The sequence below is a fragment of the Coccinella septempunctata genome, chromosome X (genome assembly GCF_907165205.1).
Source record: "Coccinella septempunctata chromosome X, icCocSept1.1, whole genome shotgun sequence".
In the NCBI taxonomy this organism is placed as follows: domain Eukaryota; kingdom Metazoa; phylum Arthropoda; class Insecta; order Coleoptera; family Coccinellidae; genus Coccinella; species Coccinella septempunctata.
Window position 1 is genome coordinate 4,158,281 of NC_058198.1, and position 19,160 is coordinate 4,177,440.

The 19,160-nt window shown below is 38.5% G+C and overlaps 1 protein-coding gene and 1 non-coding gene across 2 annotated transcripts; one reads left to right on the forward strand and one right to left on the reverse strand.

The window, feature by feature from the left end:
- Positions 1 to 10,004: 10,004 nt before the first annotated feature.
- On the forward strand, positions 10,005 to 11,178 carry LOC123321347 (fez family zinc finger protein erm-like). The gene has a single exon (XM_044908845.1). It carries the CDS (start codon positions 10,036 to 10,038, stop codon positions 11,125 to 11,127), a length of 1,092 nt encoding a protein of 363 aa, XP_044764780.1. The 5' UTR covers positions 10,005 to 10,035; the 3' UTR covers positions 11,128 to 11,178.
- A 2,661-nt stretch (positions 11,179 to 13,839) lies between these two features.
- On the reverse strand, positions 13,840 to 13,912 carry Trnaa-agc. Its single transcript has one exon. It is a non-coding gene; the product is annotated as a tRNA-Ala (tRNA).
- Between the last annotated feature and the right edge of the window lie 5,248 nt (positions 13,913 to 19,160).

Below are 19,160 nucleotides of genomic sequence, written 5' to 3' on the forward strand. Positions count from 1 at the left end.
CCAGAATTATGAGTAATTCATTTGAGAAGGGATTTTCACTGATAGTCCTACGTCCACTGGGTTTTTTATAGTTAGAATTGCGCTATAAATTACTCAGCGAATAAGAACGACTCTCAGTCACTTTTTTTCTCCTCGGTCAATTCAAAACAAAAGTCGGAATTATGAGTAATTTATGTGAGGAGCGAGATTTTTTATAATCCGATGTCCACTGATTTTTTCATTGTGAGAATTGCTCTATAACTTACTCGGCGAATCAAAATGACTCTTAGTAACTCTTTTACTCATCACGCGATTCGAAACGAAAGCCAGAATTATGAGTAATTTATGTGAGGAGGGTTTTTCATTAATAATCCGACGTCCACTGATTTTTATCGTGTGAATTGCGCTATAACTTACTCAGTGAATAAGAACGACTCTTAATCACTTCTTTGCTCATCACTCGATTTGAAACGAGCGTCAGAATTATGAGCGTTTCATGTGAGAAGCGAGTTCATTGAGAGTTCACTGATCTTTTTATTGAGCAAGTTGAGATATAACGTACTCGACGAGCAAGAACAATTCCTAGTCTTGTGCTCATCACTCAATTTCAATAAAACAAATTATGAGTAATCTATGTGGGGAGCGGGTTTTATTGAGTGCCTGCTCATCTTTATATCGATAGATGTGCCACAGCTCGCTCGACAAAATCGAAAAAGTGTTGTTCCCACTTCTCAAATCACTCAGTTTATGTGAAGCAAAGCCAGAATTATGAGTAATTTATATGGGAAAACAGTTTCACATGATTCATCAACGAATTTCTGTTAACATACGTCAGAACGAAATTTTTGAGCGCCTACTGATTTTTTTACGAGTGGAATCGGCAAGGCAGATAAACTCTCCATAACTCTTTCACTCAATCCGATGAAACAAACGGCTGAATTATGTATCAAGTAAACCCAGTTCTGTACTCAGAATTATCAGATGAAAATGGCTATAGGTAGGTGGAACTGAAACAGTTCGCACCGAAACTCAGTTCACTCGAGTTTTATGAGGACTACAATGAGCAGGGGTGGAAAAAATGGCCAGTATAACCGACCAAGAAAATTTCCTTTTGAAAGAAGCCAGGAGTGATGATTTGCGACTGGCAAAATGGCTACTACCCGCGTAGCTCGTAAGAAACAAACGGCCATGTCGTGTGAAGTGTCTATTGCTCGTTCCTGGATCCTCTCCTGTTCTTTGCGGCAGCAACTGGGAGAGATCCAGCCGGGAGTACCGGGTAACGTACACGATCGCTCTCGGTAAAGCCGATTCGGATGGTTAAAAGGTAAATGCAGGGCAAATATTTGCCATAGATAATTACAGCCGCGCCTGAGAGGCGTGCCGTGGAACGGCGACTGCCGTCGCCGGGTCTCTGGGGGCAGACACCATCCCCTTAGCCTCCCTCGCCGCCTCCACCACCCCTAGCGATGCTCACCGGCGCTCTCGCTCTACGTCCCCTCCAGCGAAAAGCTAGCGACTCCATCTGTTGTAGAATCAGCCTTGCTAGTTTGGGAAACGGCCAATTTGTAGTTAGGAAGCATATTTTTCAACCCCGACCTTTCACCGGAAGGTCTCAATAAATCATGGTATGAATATTGGCAGAACAGAGAAGAAACGAAAAAAAATGTTGAAATTCATAGAACCACCAATGCTTCATCAAAGCTTTTCATTACGATTTTTTGTATTTTTTTAGGGGTTAAATGGAATAAACCCAGGCTGGGCTTCGCCCTGATTTTTATATTATTTCATTTTCCTCCAGATTTTGGATGAAGGCACTAATAATACTGTAAGGGCGCAGTCGTTAGTAGAGTTTAGAGTCTCTGAATTTTCTGAAGTCCCTAGCCTAGCTTCTTTCTTTCGGAAGTCACAGACGGATGAACAGAATTTCTTCTTCAAAACCAAATGGTTTCAGTTAGGCAGAATGATAATCTTCGTTTCTGGTTGCTCAACAGTCATGAAGGTTGTTATGGTTCAGTTAAAACATCCTGAATGTATTTTTGCCGAACAAACAGTCGGTATAACCCGAGCAAAGTATATCGATTGCTTGCGCTACAACAATAAAACACTCAGGCCAAATATCAGAAACAACAAAAGTTCATCACGCTGCAATTTTTCTTTTTTTTTACCCTTTTCGACCTTTCACAATTCGCAAGGGGGTGAAACGCATTTTGTATAGAGCCTCAGACAGCTTCCTGGTACAATTTTGCGCGAAACCGGCTCTTATGTCAACCCGCTGCACACCCCATACAAAACATCTTCCTCATGCACGATTTCCGCAGCCACTCAAGTCATTCAAATCGGAATCACAATATATGTGCCGAGAAAATATTCATGGCAACAGGAAAATAACAGAGCGAAAGTTCATAGGTGGCTCGAATATTCCGATATTTCATACGCTTTGGTTTTGTGGAAATAAATCGAAAGGCGAATGAGAAATAAGCTAAAACAGTTAAGTTTTTACTGCTAAATTGTGTAATTGGAATATTTTAGTTGATCCTATACACTGTATACAATATCACCTGGAGGAGCATCAGATGTAGAGGTAAATAAGTCAGCTTTATTGAAAATAAGGTCATTTCGTTCTTTGATTACGGATTTTCACAAAATGCTCATCAATTCAATACCGACTATATTGTTTAAAGGATTAAATTCAATAGCATATTAGCCACTAGGCCTAACGCCTTGGCTTAGGGGTGGAAAGGTCTTAGGGGCAGCAAATTATAAAACAAAAATAGTTTTAAATGGATCGTTGAATTGATGTGACCGATATGAAAATCTATTATTATAGAGAAATATGTGTAGTGGTTAAATAACTCCTAGTGAATATCAGGTGATTGCACTTTTAGTTTAATTATAAATATTTTCAATAGCTAAAAAATTTCACTCTTTTTAGTTAGCAGTTGATCAATACAAGACAAGAAGACGCGTAGATAAACTTTTATTTTTGCGTTGGCTCAAAGAATCCAAAAATCTGAACGCCATGTACCTACCTAAAATTTTTGTTTCACATTCAGGTACATATTGGTGAAGTGAATTTTGTTTTTGTTTTGAAAACAGAAGAATGATTTGAAAGGCATTTTAAACAGTGTGAGATCAATAAGTTTTAGTTTAAATTATATCTTGTTGGATTAAAGTTTTTTGGCATAGGTTGATATAGCAAAAGTTTGCACACAAAAAAAGCAGAGTGAAGAGCAAAAAACTCATTTACATTTTAATGACTAGAAGTTTGATTTGCTGAGTTGAAGTTTTAATTAGAGTAGTTTTTGTATCGAAAAATATAATTTTGATACCAAAACAGAATAAATGCTGTGAAAGTTATTCAGTTAATTATGTAAATTAAGTTCTGTGAAAATCACACAATGAAATCAATAAAAAACTTTTATCAGTTCTTCACTCGACCAAAAAAGGCCCTGCTTTTAATAAATGATAAATTACTCTGTTCGTCACTGTTCGTTCAAAATGTTTCATTTTCAACCACTCGCCAGAATTGTATTGAACTTAAATTTGGTATACACGTACATCAGATGGCAATGTTTTATGATAATTAATAAAATGAATGGAAAAAAATAATTACATCCAGCTCTCATATAATAAATCTAAATGGATTTGCTTCAGCCGCCATAGTTTGTCTCTGCTGACCGAGAGCTTTCTAAAAATATATCAAAATTTAAAAAAGAAGTCTTTTTTTAAGTCTACGAAAAAGGGCCAGCCTGTACAAGGGGCAGCCATGAACGTTTCAATTAGAGGCAGCATGTACATTTGAAGTAATGCATTTTAATGATCGCAGATCCCAGGATAATCAGAGAAACGGGTCTGCGACGACGGCAGGGTTTCTGAAATAAAGTGGCAGAAGCGGGGAGAGAAATAGGACCGAGCCGAGGGGTTAGTCCTTGTTTCTGGGCATTCTTTGATTCTTTCCGGTTCCGGAACAATGGGGGGCGGGCTGGAAAACGTTGACAGCCCGTAAGTCGTGTACTTAACGCAGTGCCAGAACGGCCTTTCTGCCAACCACTATAATTTCGAGCTCACAATTATTCATTGTGTAGATGCGAGCACAGCCGCAGGATTTCTCCCCTGCGGTTTACTCCGATTTTCTGACATATGTCGTGATTATTGCTCTGTAAATACCGCCGTTGTTTTCGATCGCGAACTCCCTCTTGCCGTTTCCGCTTTTTTTTTCAGCTTTCGCGAAAATTGAATTTATTCAAGCTGGCCCCGGGGACTCTTCTGCGTCTGGGCCCTTTGTGCTGCTGCGATTCGCACTTTTGGCGCCCAAAAATGGTTTCGTCCAAATGAAATCTATTTAGCATTCAAATTCACAGAATTTTACTTATAAATCTAGTTGGGGTTGGTTATGGAAGGCTACAGTAGAAAGTAACCCAAATAATCCGAGTATAATGTTATAGTTTTACCCCCCAATATCTGGAAAATAAATGAAGAAATTTCTCCTGTTGATTTATTCACTATTTCTCAAAAGCACTTTTTTTTATGTTGTCTGACGGATAATATCGAAACAATATAAATTATTTAAAAAAAAATGTATGAATTCTTTGCTGATAAATTTATCAATTTCGCACTTTTGGCGCTCAAAAATGGTTTCGTCCAAATGGAATCTACTTAGCATTCAAATTCACATAATTTTACTTATAAATATAGTTGGGGTTGGTTATGGAAGGCTACAGTAAAAAGTAACTCAAATAATTCGAGTATAATGTTACAGTTTTACCCCCCAATATCTGAAAAATAAATGAAGAAATTGCTCCTGCTAATTTATTCACTATTTGTCAAAAGCATATTTTTTATGTTGTTTGACGGATAATATCGAAACAATATAAATTATTTAAAAAAAAAATTGTATGAATTCTTTGCTGATAAATTTATCAATACAACGCTTTTTAGTTTTATTCTTTGTTTCTCAGATGTTGGGGAGAAAGAGTTTCAGGAAAATATACTCAACACTGTCCTCGAATTTTTTGTAATATTTTTATTTTATTAATTTTTTCTGAATTGTCCCAACGAAAGAGCATATGAGGTGTTTGAATTTTACGTAGGAATCTCAAAACAAAATATTCAAATATATTTGGCAGAATTAAAGCTGTCATTATGTTGCGTATTGAACAGCAACTCAAAATTTCATTGGAGTAAAGGCCAGTTGCCCTAGAATTCAACATTTCTGAAATCGTGCATAAAAATACCAAAACCCTGGAATGTTTTTAAAAATTCTATGGCAATAGGTTTTCATACGAAGTTTCATCGAATTATCCCTTGTATTTACTATGGAAAATCCTTGATGGCCTACGAAATATTCCTTCTGTTGATTCTTAGAGACCTGACGGACGTTTTTCATTTTTTCTTGCTCTATTTCGAAGCTGCGTTGAGAAAAAATGATCTAAATGCAGTTCTGCGAGTTGAAAAACAGAGTACTCAGAGGTTTGCTGTACAAGGGCAGTCGGAAAATGATACAGGTTCTCCTCGATTTCAGCTATACCAATTCGACTCATTCCAGGCAAAAGCTATGGCGAAATTTACCTACCGGATTTCCAATTCGTTCAAGATGCCGAAATCATTTTATTCACAGGACAGCCTCAAGAGGAAATATCCTTATAAGCTTTCATTCATTGGATAACGACTTCCCAATCAAGATAGTTAAACATCGGGGTACCGATGTGGCGCTCTTGAATTATAACTCATTTCGGTCTCTTCGGGGATATATACTTTCGTTTCAATTGATTTTCTGAAGTGGTGTACGCATCTGATGCAGGCAGATTATGGGTGGGGATGAGGAAAAACCAAGTTTCCCTGACGCCTTCCACCCCAAAATCGGGCATTCATTCCGATTCGAATTTCTAATTAACACTCGATATTTTTCAATTGGTATCATCAGTTCTACAGTATGATCAGAAAATCAATTGATTTTTCCACATAAGTTTCACTTATGGTAAAAGAAAATGAAATCAAACCTTATATCAGCCTAAGGTTCAAAATTGATAATAATAATTAATAATGAATTACTTTTTTTATTTGAACTTAACACCAATGTTACAGTAAGTCCTTCCGGTAAATTTCGAGCGCGATTTTCAATTCCTTCCTTCAAGAATATCATAAAGGTCGTACAAGCATAAAAAAATGGGTTGCGAACGTCTTGCTGCAGATGCTAATAACCGTCGCGAGTACATCTGAAGGAAGTTAATTCTATGAAAAAGATATCGTATATCAGTGATATTGTTGAGGCGCGTGTCGTACCGAACAATGTAAACGGAAAAGGTCCTTACAGGAAGACGACTGCAGATGTGCCTCGTTTGTTGTTGCGCGACGCTTGTTATATCGCACCAAGACACCCACAATCACGCCCTATTATTTCATGGCGATAGCGTCGGAACGGATTCTGCTATTTCTATTCAATAGAAGAAAAAAATAACTTTTGTCGGGAACAAGCTTAACAGCTTTGACATCTCGAGAAATCGACGAATATGACGGAAATACAGTCAAACTTATCCAATGTTAACAGATGCTGTGAATTTCACGTATTTTATTGTTTTTTATTTTATTTGTATCTTATTTTTACTATCTTTTATTATGAGTCTTTGACTCGTACGAATATGTATGTTAATAGTAGATTTTTGAGGTCAAAAGAAACAATTTTTTTTATATGTACCAATTTTTCTGATTCGGCCCTGATAAAAAGATTACTAGAAAACGGCGCATTATACTAGAAAATATGAGAAATACTTTTATTTTACAAGACGTTCAAGTATTCATTAGATAGCGTCCAACTTAGTTTCAATAGTTGAGTTCTTTAAAGTTTTGGTATTTTTATGGTACATAATGGTCATAATGAGAAAACTGGAAGACGTGGCTGATATCTTGTGTTCGAAGAAGATTAATCAAATAAATGAAAAACTATATTCCGAAATACATTTCATTCGATAAAACCGTTTGTGAGATAGAACTAAAAATAAATTTGTTTCATGGTTTTTCAACAGCCTGTATCATTTAAACCGAGCCGATTCGAAAAAAATGGTATAGGAAAAAGGTGTTTCTTCTGACCTCAAGAATTTACTGTTAAAATATTTGTACGGGTCAAAGACTCACACTGAATATGAGTCTGTAAGCAGTACTAGGTAGGAGAATTAGGAACCAGAGAGCCTGGGCCTATTTGACTAAGAGACGATAAAGAAAAAACATTCACTACGATGCTAAACAGAAAAGAAGATTTGGTATGGAACCAAAATCCTCGAAAGAAACACTACAATCAAAGCAACGAGCTCGCACGTCATCTATTCCAAGACGAAGGAAACTCAACGACTAGTCAATAATAACAAGCTCTGTTTAACCTGGCTTTCTGGCCACTCGGGAATCAAAGGAAAGGAAGAGACCAATATACTTGCCAGGAAAGGATAACAAACTCCTTTCATTGGTACGAATCCTTTCTGTGTTACAGAAAAATGTACCTACCTACAAGAAAGTGTTTCAGGAGAAAGAAAAAACCGAAAGAGAATTACTCTGGGTGAATCTGCCAAGACTGGATCACTCCAAAATGTTCCTGGGGAACTTCAACATTGCGAGTTCCAAGAAGTAGGTGGATCTTAGCAAGAATTTGCCTCAGAAGCCTTGCAGGAGCGAGGAGATGAAGGCATTCCAGATACCGGAGTTCATAAGAACTCTGGACCTAGAAGACGAGCTGTAGATGACATATCGGCGAAAACAGCGCAAAAGATCTTAAAGTGGCACCCACCCCCCATATTAAATCTAGAATCGAGAAGCTCTACTAGCTCCTGAGATAGTTCTTCAGAGGACTTACTGAGTTTCAATCTGAATGAATCGTTATTTTTTCAAATATCGAGGAAAATGTTCAGATGCCCATAACTCGCAAACCTTTGGGCAGATTTAACCCATAAACGAACTCAACTGGCGCATTCGGATTCTAAACCTACTGAGAAAAAATCGAATACATAGCTCTCTTCCTTTCGAAAGGTGGAGTATTTGGAGAAGGATAGAAATTTGACAACAAACAACAGTTTGAGACCCTTTTCGGCTCAAAGTTAGAAAATTACAGACTTTCGCTCAAAAAGCGAGCTCAGAACATCCATCAAGATCGGACGCTAGAATCGAGTTCCTCGATCCGTCGAAAAAAAGCAATCTACCAACGCCGCGCTCTGTCCTTTGTCCCAACGGCGCATAATTAAAGCGACGAATTGACAAACCACTCGCGGGCGTCGCATGACCCCTCGAAGAAATTGAAATTGTCAGTGTCAACCGCCGCGCTCACCCCCAACGCTAAGGCGATTACAAACGTATAAACATGGAAATGATGTGTTGATCCTAAGTGAAAACCGATTTAAACCTTCCCTTCCCCGATTGCAGCAATAACTGACAATGGTTATTGCCGGGGTCGGGCGCTCAACACCCGGAAGGAGGTCTGGTAAGGGCGGCGCGGAGGGTTGCGGGGAGTTAATCACGGTCAATTAACTGCTGATCTGGAGAGATATCTGTTGGTGGCGCGATCTGGCGATGGCATTGTCGGGACCCTTGGATGGATTTTCAGGAACGGAATGGCCTGTTAACACGTCTCAATATCGCTTCATCCTTGGATGAAGGGATGGAATACATCCGGTTAATATCGGCTACGATACGGCCTCTCAAAAACACCACCATTTCCATCTTTTTTCTGAGACCCTCCACAATAACTCTTCAGGAGATAATCTATGGTGTTGACAAATTTGACTAGATCCTTAGGGCTATTCGATGCCCAATGTCTGCATCTAGGATTGGCTCACCTAGTATGGCTGGTAATTTGCTCAAGGCACTTCTTGATCTTGAAGAAGTGATCGCAGTGATTGCTATAATTATGAGGCTTCAAGAACAATATATCAAATTTGTCGCAGTTCTGGAAGTCTAACCGACCCCAACAAAAATTATAATAATAGGCTGGACAGTTTTGGACATCACATTTTCTTTCCCGATCTACAGAAATAGCAAATTCCATCTATTGACAGGCCAACAAAAGGTATTTGTGCCTCGTCAGCAGTTCCACAATAAACCTAAGTTAGCTCATGCTAGATAGAGGAGCTTTTTGATGATTCTAGGTTTGTAAGATGTCTCAATAAACTTCCACAGGTGGAAAGCTGTGCTGTATTGTTCTTTCCCAAGTCCACATACACCTTCGGGTCTAGGTCTTTCATTTTCTTCAGGGCCACAGTGCATGGAACCAGGGAGCGATGTCTTTCGGTGTTTAATTCCCAAAAATTTAAGTACTAAAAGTATATACGAATGTGTTCATGAATAAATTTGAGCTGAATAACTTCTTAAAATTCCTGCTCGAAAGATGCGCACTATCTGCGATCTGAATTTGTTAAACGGAGATGCTAGTCCGATCCTGTTCGTCGTGAAGCGTCGATTATGGTTCCTGCAACCACCGTAAACCATAATAATCAGGATGGAACGCAGGCAGCAGGACTATTGCCAATTTCACGGGATTACACGCCCCTTTCGTACGAATGGCTTTATTAATTACCTTCTATTTCCACCACTCGGACATGTTCCCCAATTCGCCTGTCTAATGTCAAATTATTCCGACAATAAGCTGGTTTATTCGCGAATACGACGATGCTACATATGTTGTCGGGAAGATACTCCATCAGGACTGAAATAGTTATGACAATAATTATCATTAATGTATGAAAATAATGATTTATCCTTCAAACTCACCAGAATTTCAATAAATATCAGGGCAAAGCTTAGTCTAAGTTATACCACTCAACCCTCACAAAAACTCAAAATAAGTCGAAAAAAACTCAAACCAACAAAATTATAGAGTAAACCACACTATGAGAAAATTAAACATCTTCATGGTATCACGAAATCTCAACTCCTTGTCAAGGTGAAATAGGAATCCTTTTCGATTAATGAATTTCAGTTGAAATCTCAAGAAGGCAGACCTATCATAAGCTATACAGATCACTCAATATCCCTTTTTCTTTCTTCCAGTTACCACTCGAGAACCGATCAACCAGCACCATGGCTTCCGAAGTTTCAACGACCATAACGCAAGACACGCCATCCACCAACCCGAATCCGGTGACCAAGAGTCTCAACTTCTCCATAGCGAAAATCATGGAGCCCGACACGAAACTAATGAAGAAAACATCGGACCACGAGCGAATAAAACAAGCCCACGTCCCATACTCCTCCCCTCTGGAGTCCGCGTTCAAGAAGTACGTGCCGAACGTTCTGAGATCGCCAGAACTCCTCCAGCAATACCCCCTGGTCTATTACCACCCCAGTCAGTTGATGTTAGGATCAGTATCTGTCTACCCTAGCTCGGAAGTTAGAACTGCGAACTCTTTTCCAGAAGTACCCACCGCCCAGCAAATGACCAAGATGACGTCGATGAAGAGACCGGGGGGTCAGTTCGAGCAGAAGAGTAACACTTCACCGACCCAAGCCAAGCAGAAGAGTTTCGAGTGCGGGGAGTGCGGTAAAGTGTTCAACGCCCACTACAACCTGACGCGGCACATGCCGGTTCATACGGGCGCTAGGCCTTTCGTCTGCAAAATATGCGGTAAGGGCTTCAGGCAGGCGTCCACCTTGTGCAGGCACAAAATAATCCACACGTCTGAGAAGCCCCACAAATGCCACACCTGCGGAAAGGCTTTCAACAGATCGTCAACCCTGAACACCCACGCAAGGATACACGCGGGTTATAAGCCTTTCGTGTGCGAGTACTGCGGAAAGGGTTTCCACCAAAAGGGCAACTACAAGAATCACAAACTGACGCACAGCGGGGAGAAGGCCTACAAGTGCACCGTATGCTCGAAGGCCTTCCACCAAATCTATAACCTCACTTTTCACATGCACACCCACAACGATAAGAAGCCCTTCACCTGCAGGGTGTGCGGGAAGGGTTTCTGCCGTAACTTCGACCTCAAGAAGCACATGAGGAAGCTGCACGAGGGCTCGACAAGCGCAGAGTCCGATTTCCTACCGACAGGTCCATCGCAGAATTCGGTTTATGGGGGAGAGAGAGACATTCACCATTTCATAAGCCCTTTTTTGCTGCCGTCTTCTTCGCGCCCACCAGTTCCAGTTTATTCGTCGAAACTGTTATGACCGATATGAGGAGGCAAGTGCCATTAAACAATTTTCTGATCTCTTTTTCAATGTGCAATATATGGAAAATTTGTCCTTCTCAAGTTAGGCAAAGTCTCTTGCTTCTCTTGATTAATCTGTAATATATCATGTAATTTAGTATGAATATATATATAATCGTATAAATGTTGATTAATTATTATATATTTCGTTTGATTTCACTACAACTCCCTCCATTCACATCTCATTGATGTTTACTTCCTACTCTTTGAATATTCGATCAATTTCTCCATTTTGAAGAGTGAAGAATCGTGTATATCGAATGTCCTGAATTGTGTATATGATGAATGTTTTAAAAATAAGACTGAAATCTCTTTTGGTCTTTGGGCCCCTCTCCAAACTTAACTGAGCAAGACCTCTATGGGTCCTGAAGAATATCAGAAAATTATGAACGTATTCCTAAATTTGGTATATAATGAATGTTCTAAACATGACTGAAATCTCTTTGGACCCCTCTCCAAATTTAAATAAGCAAGACCTCCAAGAGTCCTGAAGAATATCAGAAAATTATGAACGTATTCCAGAATTTTTTATATTTTGAATGTTCTGAACATGAGGCTGAAATCTCTTTGGGTCCCTCTCCAAACTTCAGTGAGCAAAATCTCAAGGAGTCACAAGTTTCAAATAATTTCAAGCCTTTTAATTAAATCAGAAAATCATGAACGTATTCCAAACTCACATTGATTTATTTCTCTGATTCGCGTGTGGAAAAAAGCGTATAATATTGAATGTTCTGAACATTCCCAACGAACTTGGGTAAGCAGAGAACATGAGGGACGTAGTCCAAACGTCATATTGAATATTTCCCCGTGTTGAAGTGTGAAATTTTCAATATATGCATGAAACTGAAATTTTGAAATCTTTTTGACTGAAGGGAGGCCTTCAGTCTTCAGTGAGCAAGACCTCAATGAGTCCCACCTTTCGAAAAATTCCGGTCCTCAAATAAATCAGAAAACCACTGTATATATTGAATGTTCTGATCATGAGACTGAAATTTTTTCGGATACTTTCCAAACATTAGTGAGCAACACCTGAATGAGTCTCCTCATTCCTCCATGTTCTGAACATGGGACCAGAGTATCTTTGAGCACTCCAAACATTAGTAAGCAATTCAAAGTTTTGTTTTTATATATTAAATGTTCTGAACAACTGATTGAGCAGTACCCAATAAATACCAAACTATAGAGGCGTGAGTATGGTTCGAATATAGAAACAACACCTTGAAAATGGCCCATTCCTGATGTTGCAAAGTCGAATTTTTCCAGGAAACACCCTGCGTTGACGTCACGCCTAATCTCACAGGCAGTGATATCGATTATCAAGTGTACAAAAATGAATATGTGCTCGACAAAGGATCCATAACTAATTGGGATCTGAATCTGAGTTCCCGAACGATCGGGATCGGGAACGACAAATGGGAAGGTGCAAAACCAAAAGGGGAATGACAGATCGCAGAATGAGGTTCATTAATTGCTCATCTCCCCTTTATTCGTTGCGTCACCTTCGGCATTCATAAGCAATCTGGAAGCGACGCTTGTCAACCTGATAGCGGATTATTTCGGCAGCGATCCTCAAAAGTTTCGAGAGGATACGCAAAGGGAAACCCACATCAAGCTGCCAGAACAGACTGAACTCATATCCGATGTAGGAAAGGAAAGTGGGAGCCGAAATCTGTGACACTTGTAGACGGATTAATCGAGAATTTTGGTTTTGGTTACGTCAGAGCATCACATTTAAACTTTAAATACACAAACGCTCAATTTTGAAGGTGATGTTTTTTTTCAACAGAAGGTAGAACTGGTCAAAATGAAGCGTTTCACAATAAATCACCTATACGAAACTTTCAGAATGACAAAGTTGAAAAAAATGTTTAAATGATTACTGAAATAGATCCTAATACGGCCCTAGACCGTTTGTTAGGTGAATTATCGCAAAGCAGTGGGAAAAAACTTATCGATTCGACCATGTGGTTTCGTTTAGGATATTGGATCGTTCGATATTTACGTTGTATGAAAATGGAAACTTAGGATTGCCGAATTGTTGTCATTATTTTTTAGTAACTTACACGATTTTATGAAATGGCTCATTTCGATACCAACTGACAGAAGAGACTTAGGACACAAGTATAAGAAATAGAATAATACTTCAAAATCTCACCGATAAAATTCGTCTATATTATTCACGAATTTTTTCACAATGGGCATCACAATCTTCTTGTTTGAACATTCCCACAATCCTCGTGAAAAGAGGATGAAATGAGTAAACATCATAGCACTGTCTCAATAAAACTAAAATAAGCACTTTCAAGAAACTGCCTCGATTTCCAAAATTTTTTTCACCCTAAATTGCACGATACAACAATTATCATTCTCTCAAAAGTGACCTGATGCATCTAATCCGATGAACTTGGTACTGAACCATTCATTGTCCAGCCATTTGTTTTGTTTCGTTTTTGCGATGCCGGAGTCACCTTCCACAGTCCCGTACTTGAAATTCAAAGAAATTTTGTCGAACTTCTAGGGGTTGTATCTCACCCATCTTGCATATTTTATATAGACAATTTTTGGTGAAACGACTTATTTTGATGAGTGCTACCTTCTGTCAAAAAAAAGCCTCACCTTTGAAAACATAATGTATATAATACTATATGTTAATTTTCTTTGCCCAAAAAACTGGAGGCGCCGGGCATCGATCCCGGTACCTCTCGCATGCTAAGCGAGCGCTCTACCATCTGAGCTACGCCCCCTCCGATCCTCAGGGGTGTCCACTTTTACACCCCAATTACACAGTTAACCAGAATCTTGCCAAAACACTTCATTTCCTATTTTATTTCACTTATTTTTTCAATACAATCGATTTTATGGTTTTTAATAAGGAATTTACAGATTTTTTCATCATTTCTGGAAATATATTTCTGCCCACTACTGCTCATAACTCTTGGCTCTGATCCACCTATTTGAAGGGTTGAATGTTGAGGAATAAGAGGCACAACATCATATTCCCTCCATTGTCGAAATATTATGTATGTGCCTATCAGCAGAATACCCCTCAATATAATTTGGCTCAACTACTCATTTGACAATGCAAATTCGACACTATCTGTAGACGAATTCTAATTCAAAACAAAATTAATTTCATGACAAAACATCGAGGGTCGTAAAAGGTGATAAAAAAGAATGAATCGCCCATCGAGAGGTTAATTCTGAAGAGGAAACGAGATTACAATCCGAGCATTCAACGAGAAGAGTGCATAATGATCGGAAAAATCCAATTTGCGATCGAGGTTAAGAGATGGGGGGTGATGGAGAAGCAGCTTAAAAAGCATATTTGCCGATTTGACGATAAGCATGTGCGAACCAGAATCAGAAGAGGCCGACTATCATGATAGTCTTCCGAAGTGATAAGTTATTTCGCTATAGGGGTAGGGCTCTCACAGCGTTTCCAAAAATGTTCATCGGCAGAAATAGCAACGAAACCTACAAAATTCCAGGTTATTATTTTGATATGGGAGATGCACTGAACCAAAAAAAAATTTTCGATAGAATAAATGAGGAATTATTGATAAGAAAAACATCGACATCGAGAAATCGATAAAAAAAGAGAAATTACTGATAATGATAATAGTTGCTGACGCAAACAGGGCATCAGATAATCTATGAAAAAGACTTCATGGTGAAATTACCAGAACAAAATTGATGAAGCTCGTAGAAAAAAACAGGAACGGATTTACAAACTGAACATTTGAAGATTTGATTTTGTAACTGTACGACCATTTCTCTTCCAATGCAGTCTTAAAAACCACTGCTTTGGTGATATGCGGTATGGAAAAGCTGTTCGAATCCTAACCATGCCCGAAGGATGATAGACAACACACCCCGAATTCGAAATCCTCGAAATGGATGCACGAAACTGGATCCGAAAAGTATCATGAAAGCTCACGCGACTGTTAAATCTGTCGCAATAAGTTGTGAATGACGACAAAACTGAAATGCTTTCGGTAGGAAATAATCTTCCCTGCACTCCAGCATCAGGACCACTATGGAACCTTTATGCGTGGGTGTTGAACTGTGAACTCCCCCGATTATTGCTTGAGAATTCGCAGGTGTCCCTTCACACCTTAAATTGTGTAATTGCCTACTGGCCCAAAATAACTCCTACGCCCTGTTACGCCGTACTTAATACTCAATTATTTCATATTCAAAAGGGGTGCTTAACTGTTGAAAAGATAAAACTTCATTCATGGATTTCTGTCGCTCACACTATATAGGAGATTGCGACCTCTTGCAGGGCGTTTCCAAGCGACAATTTTTTCTCTGTCCGATCTGCAACGGATCGAATGAAATACGAGAAGAACTCTCGAAGGACATAAGATGGAAGGCTCGAAGATTTGCACTAGAAAATTTTTATTGAAAACAAAAACGATTCAAGGAAGTATTCAAGAAAAATAGTCTGTTGATCAATTTCTCTTTATTAGAGGCTTTTGTTGAGTTATCTGTAACATCTGCTATACATGGTTTCTTTTGGTAAACACTGGTTGTTTTTACCATATTCTTTTTTTAACTTAATAAAGTTATTTTCCTCTGAAGTCAACTAATTGTAAGTAGGCTGCAGATGGTGGCATGAAAAACAATGCAACTTGAGTATAATAGATGAGTTGATGTTTGAAATTCTATCTCTATTTGCCCTCATCATCTAATTCAATTAAGCACATCGAATTAATCAAAAAACATTGAATATCCATTAGAATTACAATCTTATTCCTTATCAGAACTTGAATTCTTGTAGTCAAGTTTGGATGTTGATACTGCATCATTTAATGTAGATTCAGGGTTTGTTCTGTAAGTGAAGTGATTTAAAATGAAGATTTGTATTGTTGTTTAACCCATGACTGAACAACAACTGAAATGATGGTGTACACTGATTAGACGATATGCGATTGAAGCATAGATCTGCACTATCCCAAGGAAATTCGAACGAGTGTACGATCAATATTGAATTTCAATCGATATCTCGGTGAAATGGTTAGGAAAAAAAATATTCCGTTAGTTGTGGACCGAAAAACTTTTATCCACAACGAATCTGCAGGAGTTTTTTCATTCATTGAAGAACGTACAAGAATGCTGATGTTCAATGAAGCACGAACCCAACTCAGAATCGATGCATCCTACGTTTGTATCTGATTAAAAATCGCCGGAAGACTGTTTACTTCCAGTTTATAAAACACAATCAAAAGTATCAGATGGGTGAGTACGAAGGTAACTTCCTCTCTCTTTCTGAATGTCCGCAGCAACCCCTATGAGATAAGCCAAGAATGGCTGTCCGTGTGCTTCACAAAGAGGATTAGAGGGAGGCATTTCAAGTACGGCCCCGTAGCAGTAACACACGGTCTCTACGTTCACTATAGCGCAGTTTTTCAAGACGGATGTTCGCTTTGTCGATTATATTATGAACTGGCCAAGTCTTTAGAAACAGATTTCACCTCCAGGTTCACGTATAAACAACCAAATAATATGCCCTTCGTGAATGGCTCAAAGTATTTGCTTTCTTGATCTTTATCCATTGTGGTGTCGATTCGTTTTAGTTTGATAGACTGTAGATAACTCAATCGAGTAAAAAGAAGACCAAACGGTTCGACTGAGATCGATGAAATTTCGGGATTTTCGAGATCGAATTTTTGTGCTAGGGTAGAAGCCTTGGCAATGCTGATTATATAACCGGAAATCGAAATTGGATCAGACCAATATAACGGGAGATATCGCAATTTTTGAAAAATGTCATTTCCAAGATGAAAATCAGAATGAAAGGAGTTTCGAGTTAGGTTGTATCTAGCAGAAAAATCATAGTAGATTTAAACGTAATACATAATCTAAAGAAGCAACCTTTCTAGTGATAAATCTCGATATTTGATCCATCCCGGCGCAACCGTTCGGTCTTGAGGAAGTTTTAACTGACCCCATCTTTTTGGGAATTTTTCGAAGGTCAACTTGCGAGTAGTTTTTCTTCCAGGAAAATTATCGTAGATCTGAATGTGATACATATTCTAAAAGTGCAACTCTTCTAGTCATGCATCTGAGAACTTCATCCATTTCGGCGCAACCGTTCGGTCTTGAGGAATTTTTAACAGACCACATCTTTTTGGGAATTTTTGGAAGGTCAACTTGCGAGTAGTTTTTCTTCCAGGAAAATTATCGTAGATCTGAATGTGATACATATTCTAAAAGTGCAACTCTTCTAGTCATGCATCTGAGAACTTCATCCATTTCGGCGCAACCGTTCGGTCTTGAGGAATTTTTAACAGACCACATCTTTTTGGGAATTTTTCGAAGGTCAACTTGCGAGTAGTTTTTCTTCCAGGAAAATTATCGTAGATCTGCATGTGATACATATTGTAAAAGTGCAACTCTTCTAGTCATGCATCTGAGAACTTCATCCATTTCGGCGGAACCGTTCGGTCTTGAGGAATTTTTAACAGACCACATCTTTTTGGGAATTAATCGAAGGTCAACTTGCGAGTAGTTTTTTTTCCAGGAAAATTATCGCAGATCTGAATGTGATACATATTCTAAAAGTGCAACATTTCTAGTCATGCATCTGAGAACTTCATCCATTTCGGTGCAACCGTTCGGTCTTGAGGAATTTTTAACTGACCACACCTTTTTGGGAAATTTTCGAAGGTCAACTTGCGAGTAGTTTTTCCTCCAGGAAAGGTATCGAAGATCTAAATGTGATACATATTCTGAAAGAGCAACTCTTCTAGTAATGAATCTAAGAACTTCATTCATTTCGGCAACACCGTTCGTTCTTGACGAATGCTCTAGTGAAATTCGCAATTTTTGAAATATGCCATTTTCAAGATGAAAATCTAAACGAAGGGAGATAGGCTTTCGAAATTACTCGCAATAGATTCAGCGTGTTCGAAAACCTATATTTTAATACCGAAATCTCAAATATCTGGCCCCGTTTAGGAGAAAATAATTTTTTTTGTTTTTCCACTTTTCATTTTCGAGTTGACTTCGAAGAGCTCTCTGGAGTGCAATTCTGTATTGAATCATCAACTGTTTGGTTTTCTATAATCTTCGAAACAAATTCTATGCACTCCATATCCGAGGACAGTAATAGAACATCCTGATTTTTAGACAGAGTAGCAAATAGGTCATTTTAGGGGGGTCTAACCCCTTGCTCATTTTTGACCCAAAAAATCAAAATTTTCGAGATCGAGTTTTTGTGCTTGGGTGGAAGCCTAGGCAACGCTGATTATATAACCGGAAATCCCAATTGGATCGGACGAATATAACAGGAGATATCATAGATTGAAATTTGCAATTTTTGAAAAATGCCATTTTCAAGATGAAAATCTAAACGAAGGAAGATAGGCTTTCGAAATTGCTCCCAATATATTCAGCGTATTCGAAAACCTATATTTTCATACCAAAATCTCAAATATCTGGCCCCGTTTAGGAGAAAAAATTTTTTTTTGTTTTTCCACTTTTCATTTTCGAGTTGACTTCGAAGAGCTCTCTGGAGTGCAATTCTCTATTGAATCATCAACTGTTTGGTTTTCTAGAATCTTCGGAACAAATTCTATGCAATCCATATCCTAGGATAGTAATAGAACATCCTGATTTTCAGGCAGAGTAGCAAATAGGTCATTTTAGGGGGGTCTAACCCCTTGCTCATTTTTGACCCAAAAAATCGAAATTTTCGAAATCGAGTTTTTATGCTTGGGTGGAAGCCTAAGCAACGCTGATTATATAACCGGAAATCCCAATTGGATCGGACGAATATAACAGGAGATATCGTAGATTGAAATTTGCAATTTTTGAAAAATGCCATTTTCAAGATGAAAATCTAAACGAAGGAAGATAGGCTTTCGAAATTGCTCCCAATATATTCAGCGTATTCGAAAACCTATAGTTTCATACCAAAATCTCGAATATCTGGCCCCGTTTAAAAGAAAATTTTTTTTTTTGTTTTTCCACTTTTCATTTTCGAGT

What these genes read in the sequence shown, in the direction of transcription:
- LOC123321347 (XM_044908845.1), top strand. Translation starts at nt 10,036, where the DNA reads ATGGCTTCCGAAGTTTCAACGACCATAACGCAAGACACGCCATCCACC.